Source organism: Kogia breviceps, chromosome 7 (genome assembly GCF_026419965.1).
Source record: "Kogia breviceps isolate mKogBre1 chromosome 7, mKogBre1 haplotype 1, whole genome shotgun sequence".
Lineage (NCBI taxonomy): Eukaryota > Metazoa > Chordata > Mammalia > Artiodactyla > Physeteridae > Kogia > Kogia breviceps.
This window is the reverse complement of record NC_081316.1, coordinates 11,153,785-11,169,761: the sequence shown is the minus strand read 5'-3', so window position 1 is coordinate 11,169,761 and position 15,977 is coordinate 11,153,785. Positions and strand designations below refer to the sequence as shown.

Here is a 15,977-nt window from a genome sequence, read left to right as displayed (position 1 = left end):
CCCTTCTAGAGAATTTTTAATTTCATTTATTGTGTTGTTCATCATTTTTTTGTTTGCTCTTTAGTTCTTCTAGGTCCTTGTTAAACGTTTTTTATATTTTCTCTGTTCTATTCCCAAGATTTTGGATCATCTTTCCTATCATTACTCTGAAATCGTTTTCGGGTAGACTGCCTATCTCTTCATTTGTTTGGTCTGGTGGGTTTTTACCTTGTTCCTTCATCTGCTGTGTGTTTCTCTGTCTTCTCATTTTGCTTATCTTTCTGTGTTTGGGGTCTCGTTTTCACAGGCTGCAGGTTTGTAGTTCCCGTTGTTTTTGGTGTCTGCCCCCAGTGGCTAAAGTTGGTTCAGGGGCTTGTGTAGGCGTCCTGATGAGGGGACTAGTTCCTGTTTTCTGATGGATGAGGCTGGATCTTTTCTTTATGGTGGGCTGGACTGTGTCTGGTAGTGTGTTTTGGGGTGTCTGTGACCTTATTATGATTTTAGGCAGCCTCTCTGCTAATGGGTGGGGTTGTGTTCCTGTCTTGCTAGTTGTTTGGCATAGGGTGTCCAGCACTGGAGCTTGCTGGTTGTTGAGTGGAGCTGGGTCTTAACGTTGAGATGGAGATCTCTGGGAGAGCTTTCACCTTTTGATATTATGTGGAGCCGGGAGGTCTCTGGTGGATCAATGTCCTGAACTCGGCTCTCCCACCTCAGAGGCTCAGGCATCACACCCAGCCTGAGCACTAAGACCCTGTCAGCCACACGGTCAAATTTGCCTCTCTAGGTGAACTTCAGCAATTCACTTAAGCTCTCTGGGTCTCCATTTCCTCACCTGTAAATATCTGAGTTACAGAAACACAGCTGGAGAGTCACGGTTTACTCCCATTCCACAGTCTTTCCCATGGTTAAAATCAGCAAGGGTCTAATGAGGTCTTAGAGAAGCCTTCAGCCAAACAGAAAACCTGCTACTGTTGGAGGGTCTCCTGCAGAGGTAGGGCATGGCTGTGGCTGACCACGGAGACAAGGACACAGGCAGCAGAAATTCTGGGAAGTACTCCTTGTCGTGAGCCTTCACGGAGTCCCTCTAGTGTATACTTTAAAACTTGCTAAGACAGTAGATCTTATCTTAAGTGTTCTTATCACAAAATAATAATCATAATAATCATAATAAATAAAGAGGGTGGTAGGAAACTTCTGAAGGTAATGGATCTGTTTATGGCATAGCAAGAGATTTATGATAAGGAATTGACCCATACGATTTCTTTTATGGAGGCTAAGAATTCCCACAATCAGGAAACCTGGGAAACAGAGGTGTAGTCCAGGGCTCAGGAACCAGGGAACCTGATGGTATACATCCCAGTCCAAGTTCAGAAGAAAACTCCTGTTCTGGTTCAAGCAGTCAGGCAGAGGAGAAAGAATGAATTCCCCTTTTCTCTGCCTTTTGTTCTATTGAAGCCCTCAAGCTTGGCTAGTGCCCACCCACACTGGGGAGGGCAACCTGCTTTACTGAGCAGGTGCTGATCAGATGCTTATCTCATCTGGAAGCATCCTCACAGACACACCCAGAAGTAATGTTTAGCCAATCTGACTGGCTCCCCATGACCCAGTCAGATTAACACATAAAATCCTCGTAGGATCCCATTTTCTAAAAGATTATGTATAGAATGAGGCCTGTCAATGAGATAAGTGAAAATTCCTGGCACAGAGCCTGCCACACATTAGGTAATTAATGAACGTTTTCATTCATTTATTAATATACGTAAGCGGAAATTCAACATAAATGCCATTTCCTCTGCTGTCTTCTCTCATCACCAGAAATGGTGCCCTAAAACACATTAAAATTTCATTTTGTTTTTATTCACTTGGTGCATCCCTTAAGCAATTGTATATACATCAAATACTGTATCAAAGGGCTTTCACTTACAGGCAAAGTTTGTTGCCAATCACCAAGTAGAAGGGCCGAGAAGTGTGAGGCAGCTCCCACCACAAATAAAATAGCACACTCACTTTCTAGTGTATTCCCCATTTATTTATTTTTTAAGTAGAAAGTTTTTCCTGACTTAAAAGAATTCCTCCAAGGGACGCAAGAACTCCTCCAAGGGATGCAAGAACTCCTCCAAGGGAGGATTTCTTCAGCGCATTAACACAGCCTGGCATATAGTAGGAGTCAATGAAAATGTGTTGCCCTCTTAAGAAGAAGTAGTTGTTGGCTATTTTGATGAACAGACACATGGTGTATACCTGAATGTATCTTAGTTAGGTGCTCAGTTCAGGAAAGTAAAGGTATACCAATGAAAAGGTATACCCAAATGGATGACTCCAAAAATATGTTTCCCCAATTTCACCATTTTTCCAAGAATCAGTCCTCTACCAATAGCATGGTCATACACCTACCTGTTAACTTTCTCTGGCCTAATATGTGTTCTATAATGAAGCATGCAGTATTGTGTGGCAATCAAGCACCTTGCCTTGGGATACAGCATTTGTTGTTTCCTAGATGAAGTGGGCCTGTTTCCCTCCATCGCCACTACCAAGAACACCCGTTCCACCCATCACACCGCAGTCAAAGGGATCTTCTTAAAATTCAGATACAATCATTTCATCCCTTGCTCTTGGAGTGAAGCCCACAAGTCCCTAAATGAGCCTGCAAGGTTCTCTGTGACCTGTTTTCTCTTGAATTCACCAGCTGCATTTCACACTAATCCTCTCACTCCTTATGCTGCAGCCACTCTGGCTTCTCAGTTCCTCAAGGCATCCTGTTTCACAGACCCTTGCATTTGCAACTCTTTCAATCTGGAATGGCGTCCCCATCCCATGATTATGACCTATTTACTCTTTAAGCCTCACCTTAAATGTTAGTTCCTCAAAGAAGGCTTTCCTGACCACACCAAACTAGGTCAGAACCCTGTCATACAGGATAACAATACCCTGTGCTGCTTCTTTTCTTCCACTTACCAAAATCGTACAAAGAAATCAATTAGCTATGTAATGGTTCAATATCTTTCTATGCCCCAGGTTCTAAACTCCATAAAGGAGGAACCGTGTCTATCTCACTTATTACTATATTCCTGAGCCTATTGTTATTTCTGATACATAGTTGATCATCAGTAAATATTTGCTGAATTGATGAATAAAATTGTGGAATCTCCATGGAGTTGTTTCCCAAGTAATATTTCTAGCATATGTGAAAATCATTAAAAGGTGGAGGTCAGATTCATAGTCATCTGTCTTCGGCTAAAGTAAATGTCCTACAGGAGATGGAAGTAGATAGTGGTTTTCATTACTGAAGAATAGAAAATAACTTGAATTAACTGAGGCAGATGGTCCATGAACAATGCATCAGAAATAAAACAGAGATTCTGACCTTTGGTGATCAAGATATATTTCAAAAGTTATATATCGGGCTCACTTCAGCTCTACGTCAAGATCAAACTGTTTTCAATAATTAATGCAAATCATTATACCTTTCTTTCATTCTACAGTGTCTTGGTCCTCTGTATTATCTCGGGAAATAAACTAACTTTTTCTACTTGAACATTTCCTAGTTCACATCTCCTTTTCCTCTATTTTTTCTTCCTCTCTTTAGCTACTTGTATTTTCCATGACAAATACGTAAATTATATACGACTGAATGTTGAGGAAAGTTTTCTTTGGTCAAGGCTGATTTCTACCCCACTACCCACAACCGAAGAAGGTGACTGTCCTTACGATGTAAGCAATAAGCTATTGTTTTGTAATTATTCAAGATACAAACATTAGCTTAGTGGGAAAAAAATATGTAGCTGAGAAAACACTAAACAATATCCAGGACAGGTCAGAAAAATAAATTTTACATTTTATAGCATGTTATTACTTATAAAACCCTTTGCCATTCCATCTCTCTTGATCCTGGTTTTAATCATAGCAAGGCAATTTTTACTGACGTGATAACTGAGGAAGAGAATATCTGGCTCAGAGTCATAGAGCTAATAAAGAAATTTCTGGAAACTAAATCTATATTTCTTTGCCTCAGTATGTTTTTGTAATTATGAGATCTGGTTCCTGTGTTAAGAGGACAAGCCAAAAGCCCAAAGGATGATTTGCAGGAACTTCTGAATTGATGGAGCTCAAGTCTTACCCTACTTGGGAAACCCTCATCCTGTTGAGAACTCTTTTCAGAGCTTCCTTTCCTTCCTTGATCCTCAGGCTGTAGATCATTGGGTTCAGCATAGGGATGACCACAGTGTAAAATACTGATGCAATCTTGTCCTCCCCAAGGGATTTTCCCGTGTTACCTTTCAGGTATATGAATATCAGTGTCCCAAAGAAAAGAGCCACTGCAGTTATGTGAGAAGCACAGGTAGAGAAAGTCTTGGCTTTGCCACCAGCTGAACGAATCTTCAGAATAGCCTGAATGATGAACAGGTAGGATATAAAAATCACTGAAACGCTGGTTGTAATGACCAAGAAAGCTAAGAGGTAGATCACCCGTTCTCGTGGTCTGGTCTCACTACAGGCAAGCTTCAGCAGAGGTGGGAGGTCACAAAAGAAGAAATCCATATGGTTGGACTTACAGCAGGATATGGAGAAGGCACACCCAGTGTGGATCACAGAATTGACCATGGCACCACCATATGCCCTAGCCACCAGCCCCAGGCAGGTCTGAGGTGTCATGGCAGTGGCATAGAGGAGAGGGTTACACACGGCCACATAGAGGTCATAGGCCATCACAGCCGAAAGGAAACATTCAGTACTAGCACCGAGCATGAAAAAGAAGAACTGGGTGGTACAGCGCTCAAAGGTGATGACCATCTTATCAGTACCCAAGGTCTCCAGCAACTGAGGGACAATAACAGAAGAGTAGCAAATGTCCAGGAAGGAAAGGTGGCTGAGGAAGAAGTACATGGAGGTCTGGAGGCGACGGTCGCTCTGAATCACCACTATCATCCCCAGGTTACCTCCTATGGTGATGAGATAAAGGACCAGAAACACAAAGAAGAGACCCATCGGCAGCTCTGCCCACAGCTGGAGCCCCATCAAAATGAATTCTGTCACCACAGTTCCATTTTCTGCCATGAATCCTAAATTGCCCACTGCAATAAAAAAAATTAAATCTCATTGAAGATAAAATAAGGTGAGCATGGCTTGATTTGGTCATTTTCAGTAATGATAATAATCTTTAAGATTTGTAACTCATTTTACATTTTTTACAAACTTTATTTCATTTGATCTTTCAGAGATCCTTGGAAGCACATCTTGTTAATCCCACTTTTGAGAGAAGAATATGAGGGTCAAAGAGGTAAAGTGACTAGTGCATGATTTCATAGTAAAGAGGCAAAGCCAGAGCTGGAACTCAGATCTTTAGACATTTTCTAACTTTTTACAGGTGGCAAACTGGAAACCTTCATCAGTGTCACTGAAAAGCCAGAAAATACCACTTTGTTGGAGAAAACCTAGTGGTATAGTACTAGTATAAGGACAGGGGCTTTGATATCAGACCAAGGTTCCCACCCCCTGAGACCTTGGGCAAGTTAATTCAACTTTCTGAACCTCAGTCTCCTTGTTGGCTTAATGAGAATGTCAATGCCAATGTCACCATATTACTGTGAAGGACATCACTTATATACTGTACCTAACACTTGATCCAACTCACACACTTAGAATTATTTTTTTCTAAATTCTGCAATCATGTAACATGCTTCTAGGTTCATGCATACTCTGGAATCTTCTTATCTCCAAGCCCACAGCTCCCTGGAGTCCCAATATCAACTCTTGCTTTGTGGTTGTTTTGATGTGCGCGTGAACCCAATGGGCTTGGATACAAAACAGTGAGCTGTGAAGAGCAAGCACTGTTGGAACTTCTACAGCCTGTTGCCTGCCAAGTGTCTTCTTCCTCTCTCTTTCTGCCAAGCAACATGGCCTGGTTTCCAGGTTCACTTATTCCAGAGGAACAGTCCCCTTATTTTAAAATGCCAGATCATTATCAATCAGTAAGAATCATGAATCAAGCCATTCCAGAATTAGCCTACAAAGCTCCTTAAGAGACAAAGCCATCACATCGAGTTTAGAATTCTAATAGAGATGAAGTTCTTGCCAGATATTTAGACAATCTTGTCTCAGTACCTTTGGATGCTGATCAGTGGGGTAATGGAAATACTGAATGTGGACTTCAAAGGTGATTCTTTTTGTCCTCCTTCCATCCTTGAAACAAAAACTGAATTTGAGAAAGATCTCATAGGATTTTAGATAAATAAGGAAATGAAACTTTCACCAATGTTTGGCAAAACCTGATCTAATGAAGAAATAAACGTCAACATCTGGTGTTTACCCCTCCCCCACTGAATTCCTGGTAATGTAAATATTTAGGAGGTTTTTTTTTACCTTAGGGCCTAATATAATACTGACTTTCAACCAAAACAATAACTCGCTGTGTTCTTGGAATTCACACAAATCATCCTGACCAAAGGGGGAGAAAAAGAGAGAGAGACTATGTTCATTTAATTATTCAATAAGAATCTGCTGAGAACTTGCAATGCATTAGGCACTCCTCTGGTTGCTTGGAACAAAACACAAACAATGATCTTTCCCTTGTGGTGTGGTCGTTCTAGCAGAAGAGCGAGGCATATACAAAATATGTTTTGTTTTTTTTTTTTAAAAAAAGAAGTATATTTTTTACCATGATAGAAGATAAGTGCTATGAAACACACACACACACACACACACACACACACACACACACAGAGATTTGGGAGATCCAAAGTATGGAGAGGGGTATTAAATAGGATCATCAGGGAAGGTTCATTGAAAAGGTGATATTTCAGCAGATATGATAGGGATCGGGTAACCATTCATGCTTATTTGCACACATCATTTATCCACAAACAATAGAAAATGAAGATACCAGCAATGGACCACTCCACTTCCATTACACAACCTACAGAGTTCTTCCGGTCCTTGTGAAACACTCTCAAGGCAACTTTGTTCAGAAGTGTCAACCTCCTAATACAGAGAGAAGTCCCTAAGGCATTAGAGGCTCAGTAATCAGCCTACCATCACTCAGTGTAAAGGTAAGACTGGAATCCCAACAATATAGCACAGTGGCTAAGAAAATGGACCCTGAAGACAGACAGAGCTTGTTCCAAACTCAGTCATTTCTGTTTGTATGACCTTGGGCAAGGTACTTGACCTCTAGCATCTTAGACTAAATACCCATGCGACAGCAATAACAGTGCTGCTGTGCTAGGGGGAGGTAAAGAGATAACTCATGGAAATACAAGCTGTGCTTAGTACAGGGTAAATACTCAATCCATGTAACTGTTACAAAAATGAGTCTTCAACCACTTGTTTGTTCTGACATGCAGAAATTTCACTGATGCTCATTTTGTTACTGAGTCCAATGAGGTTAATCCAACTGTCCCAAGGCCACACCGAGACTTTGGCTCTAAATTCATTGTGCTTCCATGAACCGCCATATGGCTCATGACTGTGACCCAGGAAGTGAGACACTAGCCGAGCTCCCGGCAACCCCAGCGAGAGACGCACAAGTCGGAAGACCCACCTCATCCCACCCCTCCCCTAAGAGACACTTTTAGATCTCCTCTGAGGGAGGGGGCCTAGTCTTCTTCGGAGCAGGGTGTCATGGTGGGGAAGGTCCGCTGATTATGATGAGCCAGGGAGAGTATACGGTAGGAAGGCTGGAGACAACACCTGGAGGCCTGAAGTCACATCTGTTGTCTGCCACTGATGTACTATGTAAACTCAAGCAACTATTTTCCCATCTCCGGGCCCGTGTCCTCACGTGAGAAGGCTGCCCTCACTAACCTCAAACACTGCATCTTGTTCTCCAACGTGGTGGTTCCCTTCTCTTCTTCAAAGTCCCATGAGAGAGGGAAAGGGCATGTATTAATAACAATAATGAAGAGTGGCATTAAAACAGCACTCCCTTTGGGTGAGATACTGTTCTAGGCGTCTTACATAAACTGCCTCATTGAATTTTCGCAATCCCCCAATGCCAGATATTGTTATTATCCTTATGTATAGACTGGAAAATAGAGGCTTGCAGAGATTAAGTAATTTGGTTAATCAAATTACTTAATTTGTAATTTGGTGGTAGGTAAACCACCAGGCTGGGATTTGAACCAAGGTCTGTTGGACTCCAAGGAAGGCCACGTTCCCAACAGCTATGGCCTTGTTCACGGGTATGGTGATAATGAGTTAACATCTAGTGAGTACCAGAAATTTTTCAAGCCTTTATATACATTACTCTCTGTGTTTTGGCAAAGAGGAGAGTAAACATAAGTTAAATATAGATTTTGGAAAATGACCCCAGTTCTGAGAACACTGCACGTGTTCTCCTTTTTTGTAGTATCATCTGTATTGGTCTTGTCTCACCTGCAGGGATGGGAGGGTAGACGAGGTGCACAGGGCTACCGTCAGAATCAAACTCTAATCAAGAGTGTGCAGCCACCAGGGAACCATCACCTCCAGCACAGGTTTGAGTGTCAAGACAAAAGTCACGTGAAACAACCTTGCTCCTGGCTCCTCATCATTTCCTACCTGTACTTTCCCTTTGTCCAAGTCTCACTCCTCATTTTTTATTTATTTTATCTTGCTGCATGTTGTGCATTTTTATAAGCCACTTTAAGTCTCTTTTGGAGAGAGATATCGATGAATAAATCAAGACAAAATAAAATCACCTGTTTGCCCAAAGCCAGGATCATCAGAACCATCAGCCCTATCAGCATCAGACCCACAACAGTGCTGCCAGAGGACTTTGCCAAATGGGTTCTGGAAAGTCAGTGCACGAACAGCGGGTCAGCCTAAATCAGACCCATCTGTGGATGATGAAGAAAGGCAGATGCTCAAGGGAGAAAATGGAAAGCTCAAGGGGGGGTCTCAAGGTCTTTGCTACTGTAGCCAGTTCCTGAAATCTTCATAAACCCAAATTCTAAGATGGTGACCTAGGACTGCATTTTCAGGCACAGTGAGAAGCATGGAGGGTCTCCTAACCCATAATATGCACATTAATGTGATCTTTCTGAGCATCAGGTACTTCCAGTTTGCAATAGGCAAAGGAAAATGTTAAAGAAAATCAAGGTTGCCAAGTGTTTGCTGATCTTCAGAGGAGCTGGAAAATTCGTTCTCTCCAAGAAGAGCTCCAACTTGCCTTGTGATGCCTTGCCTAAAGTCCTGAACTGGTCCAAAATAATTGATAATTCTAGATAGAACAGCCAATCAGCTTCCTAATAATTATGATTAAAGAAAACCAACAGTGGCTGCACAAAATCTCTAGGCAGGGAGAAGAGCCACGGATCAGTGTGGCCTCAGAGGAAAATATTTAGTCCCAGGACATTTAGATAAACTAAGTTGCTGGGGAAATATGAATGGGACACTGAAGCAGCAGTTTCCTGTTTTTGAAGCCCACAGAATAGTTGAAATTGCTGGGTTTTAAGGGTGCACAGGAAGAAAGGATATCTTTAATGGCATCATGAATGCCACAGTACTTATCAATGTCAGCATTTCACATTCTCAGTCTTCTGTTATCCAATTATTGGGGTTTTTTTAAATAAATTTATTTATTATTTATTTCTAGTTTTGGCTGCATTGAGTCCTTGTTGCTGCACACAGGCTTTCTCTAGTTGTGGTGAGCGGGGGCTCCTCTCTGTTGCGGTGCGCGGGCTTCTCACCGCAGTGGCTTCTCTTGTTGCGGAGCACGGGCTCTAGGGCATGCGGGCTTCAGTAGTTGTGGCACATGGGCTCAGTAGTTGTGGCTCGGGGCTCTAGAGCACAGGCTCAGTAGTTGTGGTACATGGGCTTAGTTGCTCCGCAGCATGTGGGATCTTCCCGGACCAGGGATCAAACCCATGTCCCCTACATTGGCAGGCGGATTCTTAACCACTGAGCCACCAGGGAAGCCCTGTTATCTAATTGTTGACTGGGCACAGAAGTATTTCATTTCCAGACACTTCCTGGTGAACCACTAACTCTAGGTTATCTTTCCCCCACATTAGTCATGTCTGCTCAAGACCCACAGCTTCGTTTCTATATCAGTCAATAGTAAACACACCTAGACATCTAATTCACACATTCCAAAGCTGAAGGAGAAAGACCATGAGACTGTTTGCTCTTTGGGATTGTATTAACCTCCCCCAAACCACCACTAAATTTCAGAAAACTAAGGAGGGTTTCAGAAGAGAAGAAGTCCAGCAGACGCCCCACCTGCATCTCAGAGCAGAGAAAACACTGGACTAGGAGCCAAGAGGCTAAATATGGATTAATCGAGAAAATATATGGGAAGATGATTCTCAAAGTACTAAGTTTGCACTTGGAAGGGATTGTTATAAGGGCCCAGACGCCAGTTTTATAATAGCACATACTGTAGAAAATACTGAGCCATGGATCTGAAAAGTATTTATAGAGATCAGCAAAAGTAATCCCCTTAGCTCCTCCAAGGCAGGGTTAAAGATATTTTAAAATGGTAAGACATAAAAGTTTGTATGACATGCCTAAAATTGTGTAGCCTTTGTTCTCAGCTGGAAATGTGCAACAAAGATTTCTAAAGGATCTGCCTTTATATTCTGTGCCCAGCAGTACACTGTCCACTAAGGATGCAGTGAGATGCAGACATTAGATGATGATGGTCCTCCCTGTGCCACTAGAACAGAGCTGGCATCATCTGCTTGTGGTAACTTGAAGAGGAAAAGGGAATAAAGGAACGAGGTACAAGATGCTTTGCCACTCGAAGTGTCAGGGTGGACTTGGGTCCTAAGGATGCTTAAGTGGTGAAAAAAAAAAAAAATAGCAGTTTCTTCCACCAACACTCTGTGTTCAGGTGAAAAGTAGCTCAATCTAGGGATAAAAATAGACTATTCAAGAGCTCCCCTTTTCCCCAGAAACTTGTTTGGCAGGAAACTTTAATAGGTCATTTACTAGTTGAATTTAAACTTATAAATCCACAGGAAAGTATTCTCCAGCAAGCCCCACTGAAAATAGCAGAAAGGCAGAACCAGCGTGGGGTCATGGAACCAGAATATTTTGAAGTTCTATCACAGAGACGTCAAGTTCCAGCCAGTCATGTAAATTATCTGGACTTCAGCTGTTTCACCTCGAAGATGGACATAAATACTACCCAAGTCGCAGGAGTGCTGCCAGGACGAAATGAGAAGGACCTGTGTTCTCAACAAAGATTTGTTCTGTTGCATACAATGGAAGGTGTGCACTCCCCTTCCCCCAATTACAAATGGCTTTCATGATCCCTCACTTTAAAACATTGTACTCCTATTACCCCATTTGACTCTCACACAACCCATTTTGAGGTGAGGAAAGCGGGGACTCAGAGAGGTCGACAGATTTGTCCAAAGGTCACCTAGCTAGAAAGGAAAGCAGCCAGAACTGAGACCCGGAGCCCTTTCCACCGCATCGCCCAATCTCTCAGCTTGGTGGTTATAGTGATACGGATGCCCTCGCTGAAGATGGGAGGTGGAGGCGTGGGGAGATCTGAAAAGTTGAAATCTTGAGATCTTCCTCACTTTGTGATCCTACAATACACGTCCAGAATGGCATATAAATTCTGTCCAGACACAGACCGCGAATCTCTCACACTCCTTCACCAACGCCGGCTCACTCCGCCTCATTGTCTTACTGGATACAGTGTGCAGCAGAATCCTGCAACTTAAAGGTGTTTCTAAAGGTCATGGTCCTGTCCTTTTGCCTTCAGGCAGATGAAGAAGAGATGAGGAAAAGAGGCCCCAAGATGAGCAGCATCTTGCCCAGAAGCAAACACCGTTGCCAAAAAACACCTGCAGCCTGACAAGACACTCTTTCTACTGCTTCGGCTGCTTCACCTTTTCAGAGGCTTAGCACAGCTTTTCTGTTGCCCAGAAGTAACTCAAGCCCTCTGCCTCTCAGAGAGTGGTGAGAACAGGTGAACTGAGCCCCCCGCCTTAAAGGGATTGGGAGGGGAGAGGAGTTCTGGTGATGGGGATACCTGGACAGAACCCGCCTTAAAACGCGTGAGCTCCAGGAGCACGAGGTCTCTTTAGCTCTGGATGGGGTTTTTACACCTCCTAACGTCCGTAGAGCTTCTCCCAAAGTCAGTGCCCAGCTGACCAGTCCTAAAAGAAAGACCTCAGCTCTCTGTGCTTTCGTGGGGCTTAGTGAGCACTCATAGGAAGTAGCTTCATGATCTCTCAACTGCATGAATCTGAGATTTACCTCCCACCCACAGCAGAAATCCTGTCTAGGGCATCTCTGACCTTTGAGCTAATGGTGACCCTTTCTGACCAATCTTTATGGAGCTGGGACAATTCCAATGATGGGGAAATTATTCTCCCACAAAGGAGCTCGTTCTGTTTTAGAGCCTACCTGTAGTTTCCAGCTCTCTCTGTCATGTCAGTACCATCACATTCCAAATACCTGCCAGAAGTTTACAAATTGCTTAGAGATTCAACAAGAGTTGTTTCTTGCCCTTTCCCTTTTCTCAGTGTAAGCCCTTACTTGAAACAGCCTCCATAGCCTTCCATATAGTCTCACCTACCTTGTCTCTTCTGATTCCAAAAACAATCACCTGAAGCAGGTATGAGATGCATTATCAGTCCCATGGTATAAATGAGGAAAGTGAGACCCAAAGATGCTAAGTGTCTTGCATCACTGCAAGAGGAAGCAAAACGAATAACCCCCAGTACACTGTACTCCCTCACAAACCACACGAGCTTCGACCCTACTCTCTAAAGAAAAAAAGAGATAAACCCTTTTTAGATGAGAGGAAACCAACATTCAGCTTAAGTACTTTTCGAATCTGGACCGCGGTTCATTTTCCGTCTGATCTAACTCGGCCACACTTACCTTCAGCAGGGCCAAGAGGTCCTTCCCTGGATGGCTAGGCTGCGTTGGAGTACATGTGATGTCCATATGGTGCTTTGGGGCATAAGAGGAATAAACATCCTCAGCACCTGCAGCTCATAAGCCCCAACACCCACAGAAGCACCCATTAATAGGTGCCTGGATCTCTGTCCTATTCTGGATGCCCCGTGAAGGCAGTTAGAAAACCGGGGCAGGGGTATTAGCCACTGATTGGGGGGCTCTCATCAGGCCCTAAGCTTCGAATTCGTCCTCTCTGAGTTGCAGAGGAGAGAAACCTTCAGAAAAGGGCCCCTGCAAAGTTAGCTTTCTCAGTTTCTTCCCACTCAAACTTTGTCCTGTCTGGCAGCTCCCACCGTAATTTAATTTCATTGGGGGGATGGGAGTAGATATTTCTACGTTCTTCTCTCCGAGAAATTGTCAACCACCCAAGGAGATCCCTTCTGAACAATCTCATTTGTGGGGCACAAGTGAAATTAGTGATTGTGTGAAGTCTCATTTACTCAACTAATATTAACAATCTGCATATAAAGTACTTAGAGAGTACCTAGCGCACCATATTAGTTTTATCCAAGTTTAACCCATTGACTACTCACCACCATCCTATGAGGTAGATACGATTATTATTCTAGTCTACCATTGAGGAAACTGAGGCTCAGCGAGGTGAAATAACCACCCATGGTCACACAGGTAGTAAGGGGAAAAGCTGAGTTTGGAACCAGGGAAGCCTGGCAAGATACCTCCAGACACCTTGCTCTTAACCACTATCCTGTACTTCTTGATGTCAGTTAACAGATTATAAATACCGCTATTTAGGGTAGAAAATTTGGACAGTGTCCAAAAACCATAAATGAAGACATTTAAACCACTATAATCACACCACTCCAATAAGTGCTGTTACCAGCTGGAGGGAAAGGCACTAGACCATAGTTATTTGGCACGTAAACTCTGACAGTAGACTGTGTGTGTTCATATCCTCCTTCTCTACCTTCAGAATTTAAGTAAGTTATGTCACTTCTCTAAACCCACCTCCTGAGATGGACTTGGAGGTTAAAGAAGATACATATAAAACACACAGAACAGGGCCTAGGGTACTATTAATATCCTTCCTATAGACATTTATATACATTTTAAAAATCAGGATTGAAGTTTATACACTATTTTTATACTGTTCCATTGGGGTGAGTTAACAAGAGTAATACAGCTATTATAAGTGACTCAAGTGGGAGGAAACTATAGTCCACTGAAACGCCCTGGAAAATGGTGAGACCTCTTGTGGGACAGCTCATGGTGTTGGGGCCATCAAACACTATACCCTGAGACTCTACACCCAAAAAGCCTAGGTGACCACAAGAAAAGAAAAACTAACTCACAGACTTGTCACAAAGTGGGTGAGATTGCCCTCATCTGTTATCCCACCTGCACTTGAACTATCACAAGGGTAGTCGTGATAACCTGAATGCAAAAGACATCCCCCAGTTATCTGGAATATAAGAATCCTCAAAACTCTTTGGTAAAGGAAAGACCCTATAGGGAAAAAATATGTATATATTTTTAAATTGTATATATATATTTCTGAGATTTAATATCCTTCTAATCTTGATAGAAAGGTAATTGAAACAGATTTATATAATTTTGAAAACATTAATAAGGATTTGTGGTATTTCTCATTGCTACACACAGGACACACCCTTATAACTCTAAGCCTATACCAATCTATGAGATATGAGACCTCCCTTCCATTCATTCAGTCCCTTCATTAGACCTTTAGTTTCCCCTTTCATTGTTTTATTGATTACTGCTCATGTAGAGAAAGGCTATCTATTTTCTTTAACTTTTTAAATTACTTTTTTATTGAAGTATAGTTGATTTACAATGATTCAGGTATACAACAAAATAATGCAGTTATACATATATATGTACATATTTTTTTCAGATTCTTCTTCATTATAGGTTTTTACAAGATATTGTATATAGTTCCCTGTGCTGTACAGTAGGTCCTTGTTGTTTATCTATTTTATACACAGTAGTTGTGTATCTGTTAATCCTGAATTCCCAATTTATCCCTCCCCCCTCCTTTCCCCTTTGGTAACCATAAGTTTGCTTTCTATGTCTGTGAGTCTATTTCTGTTTTGTAAATAAATTCATTTGTATCACTTTTTTAGAGTCCGTGTATAAGTGATATCAAATGGTATTTGTCGAGAAAGGCTATTGATAATTATTTATGTAGGTCCTTTTACCTGGAATACTTGCTGAACTCTAATAATTGTGAATTCATTAGTCTGGACGTTCAATATAAATAAAATTTTCTGTGCATACTTTAAAAAAAAGATGTATGGGATTCCTTACCCTCACATGTGATGGAGAAAATGTATATTGCAAACACTGTTGACCAGTTAGCGTTTTATCCTGAGCATTCTCCACCTCAGTGCTCACGTGAGGTCACATTTGCATTCATACTCCACCTCATCTCAATGTTTCCTAGAACCACTGCCCATTCCACAGAGCTGTCCTAGTGCTGAGTCACCGTTTTGCCCTCCTAGCCTGATCCAGGGTTAATGAGGCAGCCCCACAGTAAATGGACTTCTGCCCCAGAGTGCTAAACTCTCAAATCGCTCCCTGCTCCGCCACCATCCATCAGCACAGTGGATGGAAATGAGCTGTTCATCTGCTACTTTGTCCATCTGACAGTAACACCCACCACAGATGATGTGGCCCTGCCTGCCGGGAAGACGTGGCCTTCATTCCCTTACGGTGGGTTCCTCACAGGTTCACCCCAACCCAGGCCAACTGAGGATATTTTATATCCCTGCGCCTCTGTGGAGACCTGAGTCTGAATCCCTTATCTCAGGGGAAATTCCTCAGCCTCCTGTGTAGATCAGTGGTCCTTGTCAACTCCACCCACGCAACATCCAAGAACAAAGAGCAAGTGTGTGCATTGGGAGATGCTTACGTTTGAACCCCAGCTCCTCACATCCAAAATATCCTATTACACCTAAATAATTTGGGCCAATTTGATAGTTTCAATTTTTTAATTATGAAATAACAGTAGCATGATCATACATTTCTATAGATAGTAATGATTATTTCCTTGGGATAAATTTTTAGAAGCAGAACTGTGGGCGGAAGGGCGTTCTCATTTTTAAGGGTCTTCGTACATG

At 42.4% G+C, this 15,977-nt stretch overlaps 1 protein-coding gene across 1 annotated transcript; it reads right to left on the bottom strand.

Moving 5' to 3' along the window:
* Positions 1-4,092: 4,092 nt before the first annotated feature.
* LOC131759701 (olfactory receptor 9I1-like) lies at positions 4,093-5,034 on the bottom strand. Its single transcript, XM_059069117.1, has one exon. It carries the CDS (start codon positions 5,032-5,034, stop codon positions 4,093-4,095), a length of 942 nt encoding a protein of 313 aa, XP_058925100.1.
* Between the last annotated feature and the right edge of the window lie 10,943 nt (positions 5,035-15,977).

What these genes read in the sequence shown, in the direction of transcription:
- LOC131759701 (XM_059069117.1), bottom strand. Translation starts at nt 5,034, where the DNA reads ATGGCAGAAAATGGAACTGTGGTGACAGAATTCATTTTGATGGGGCTC.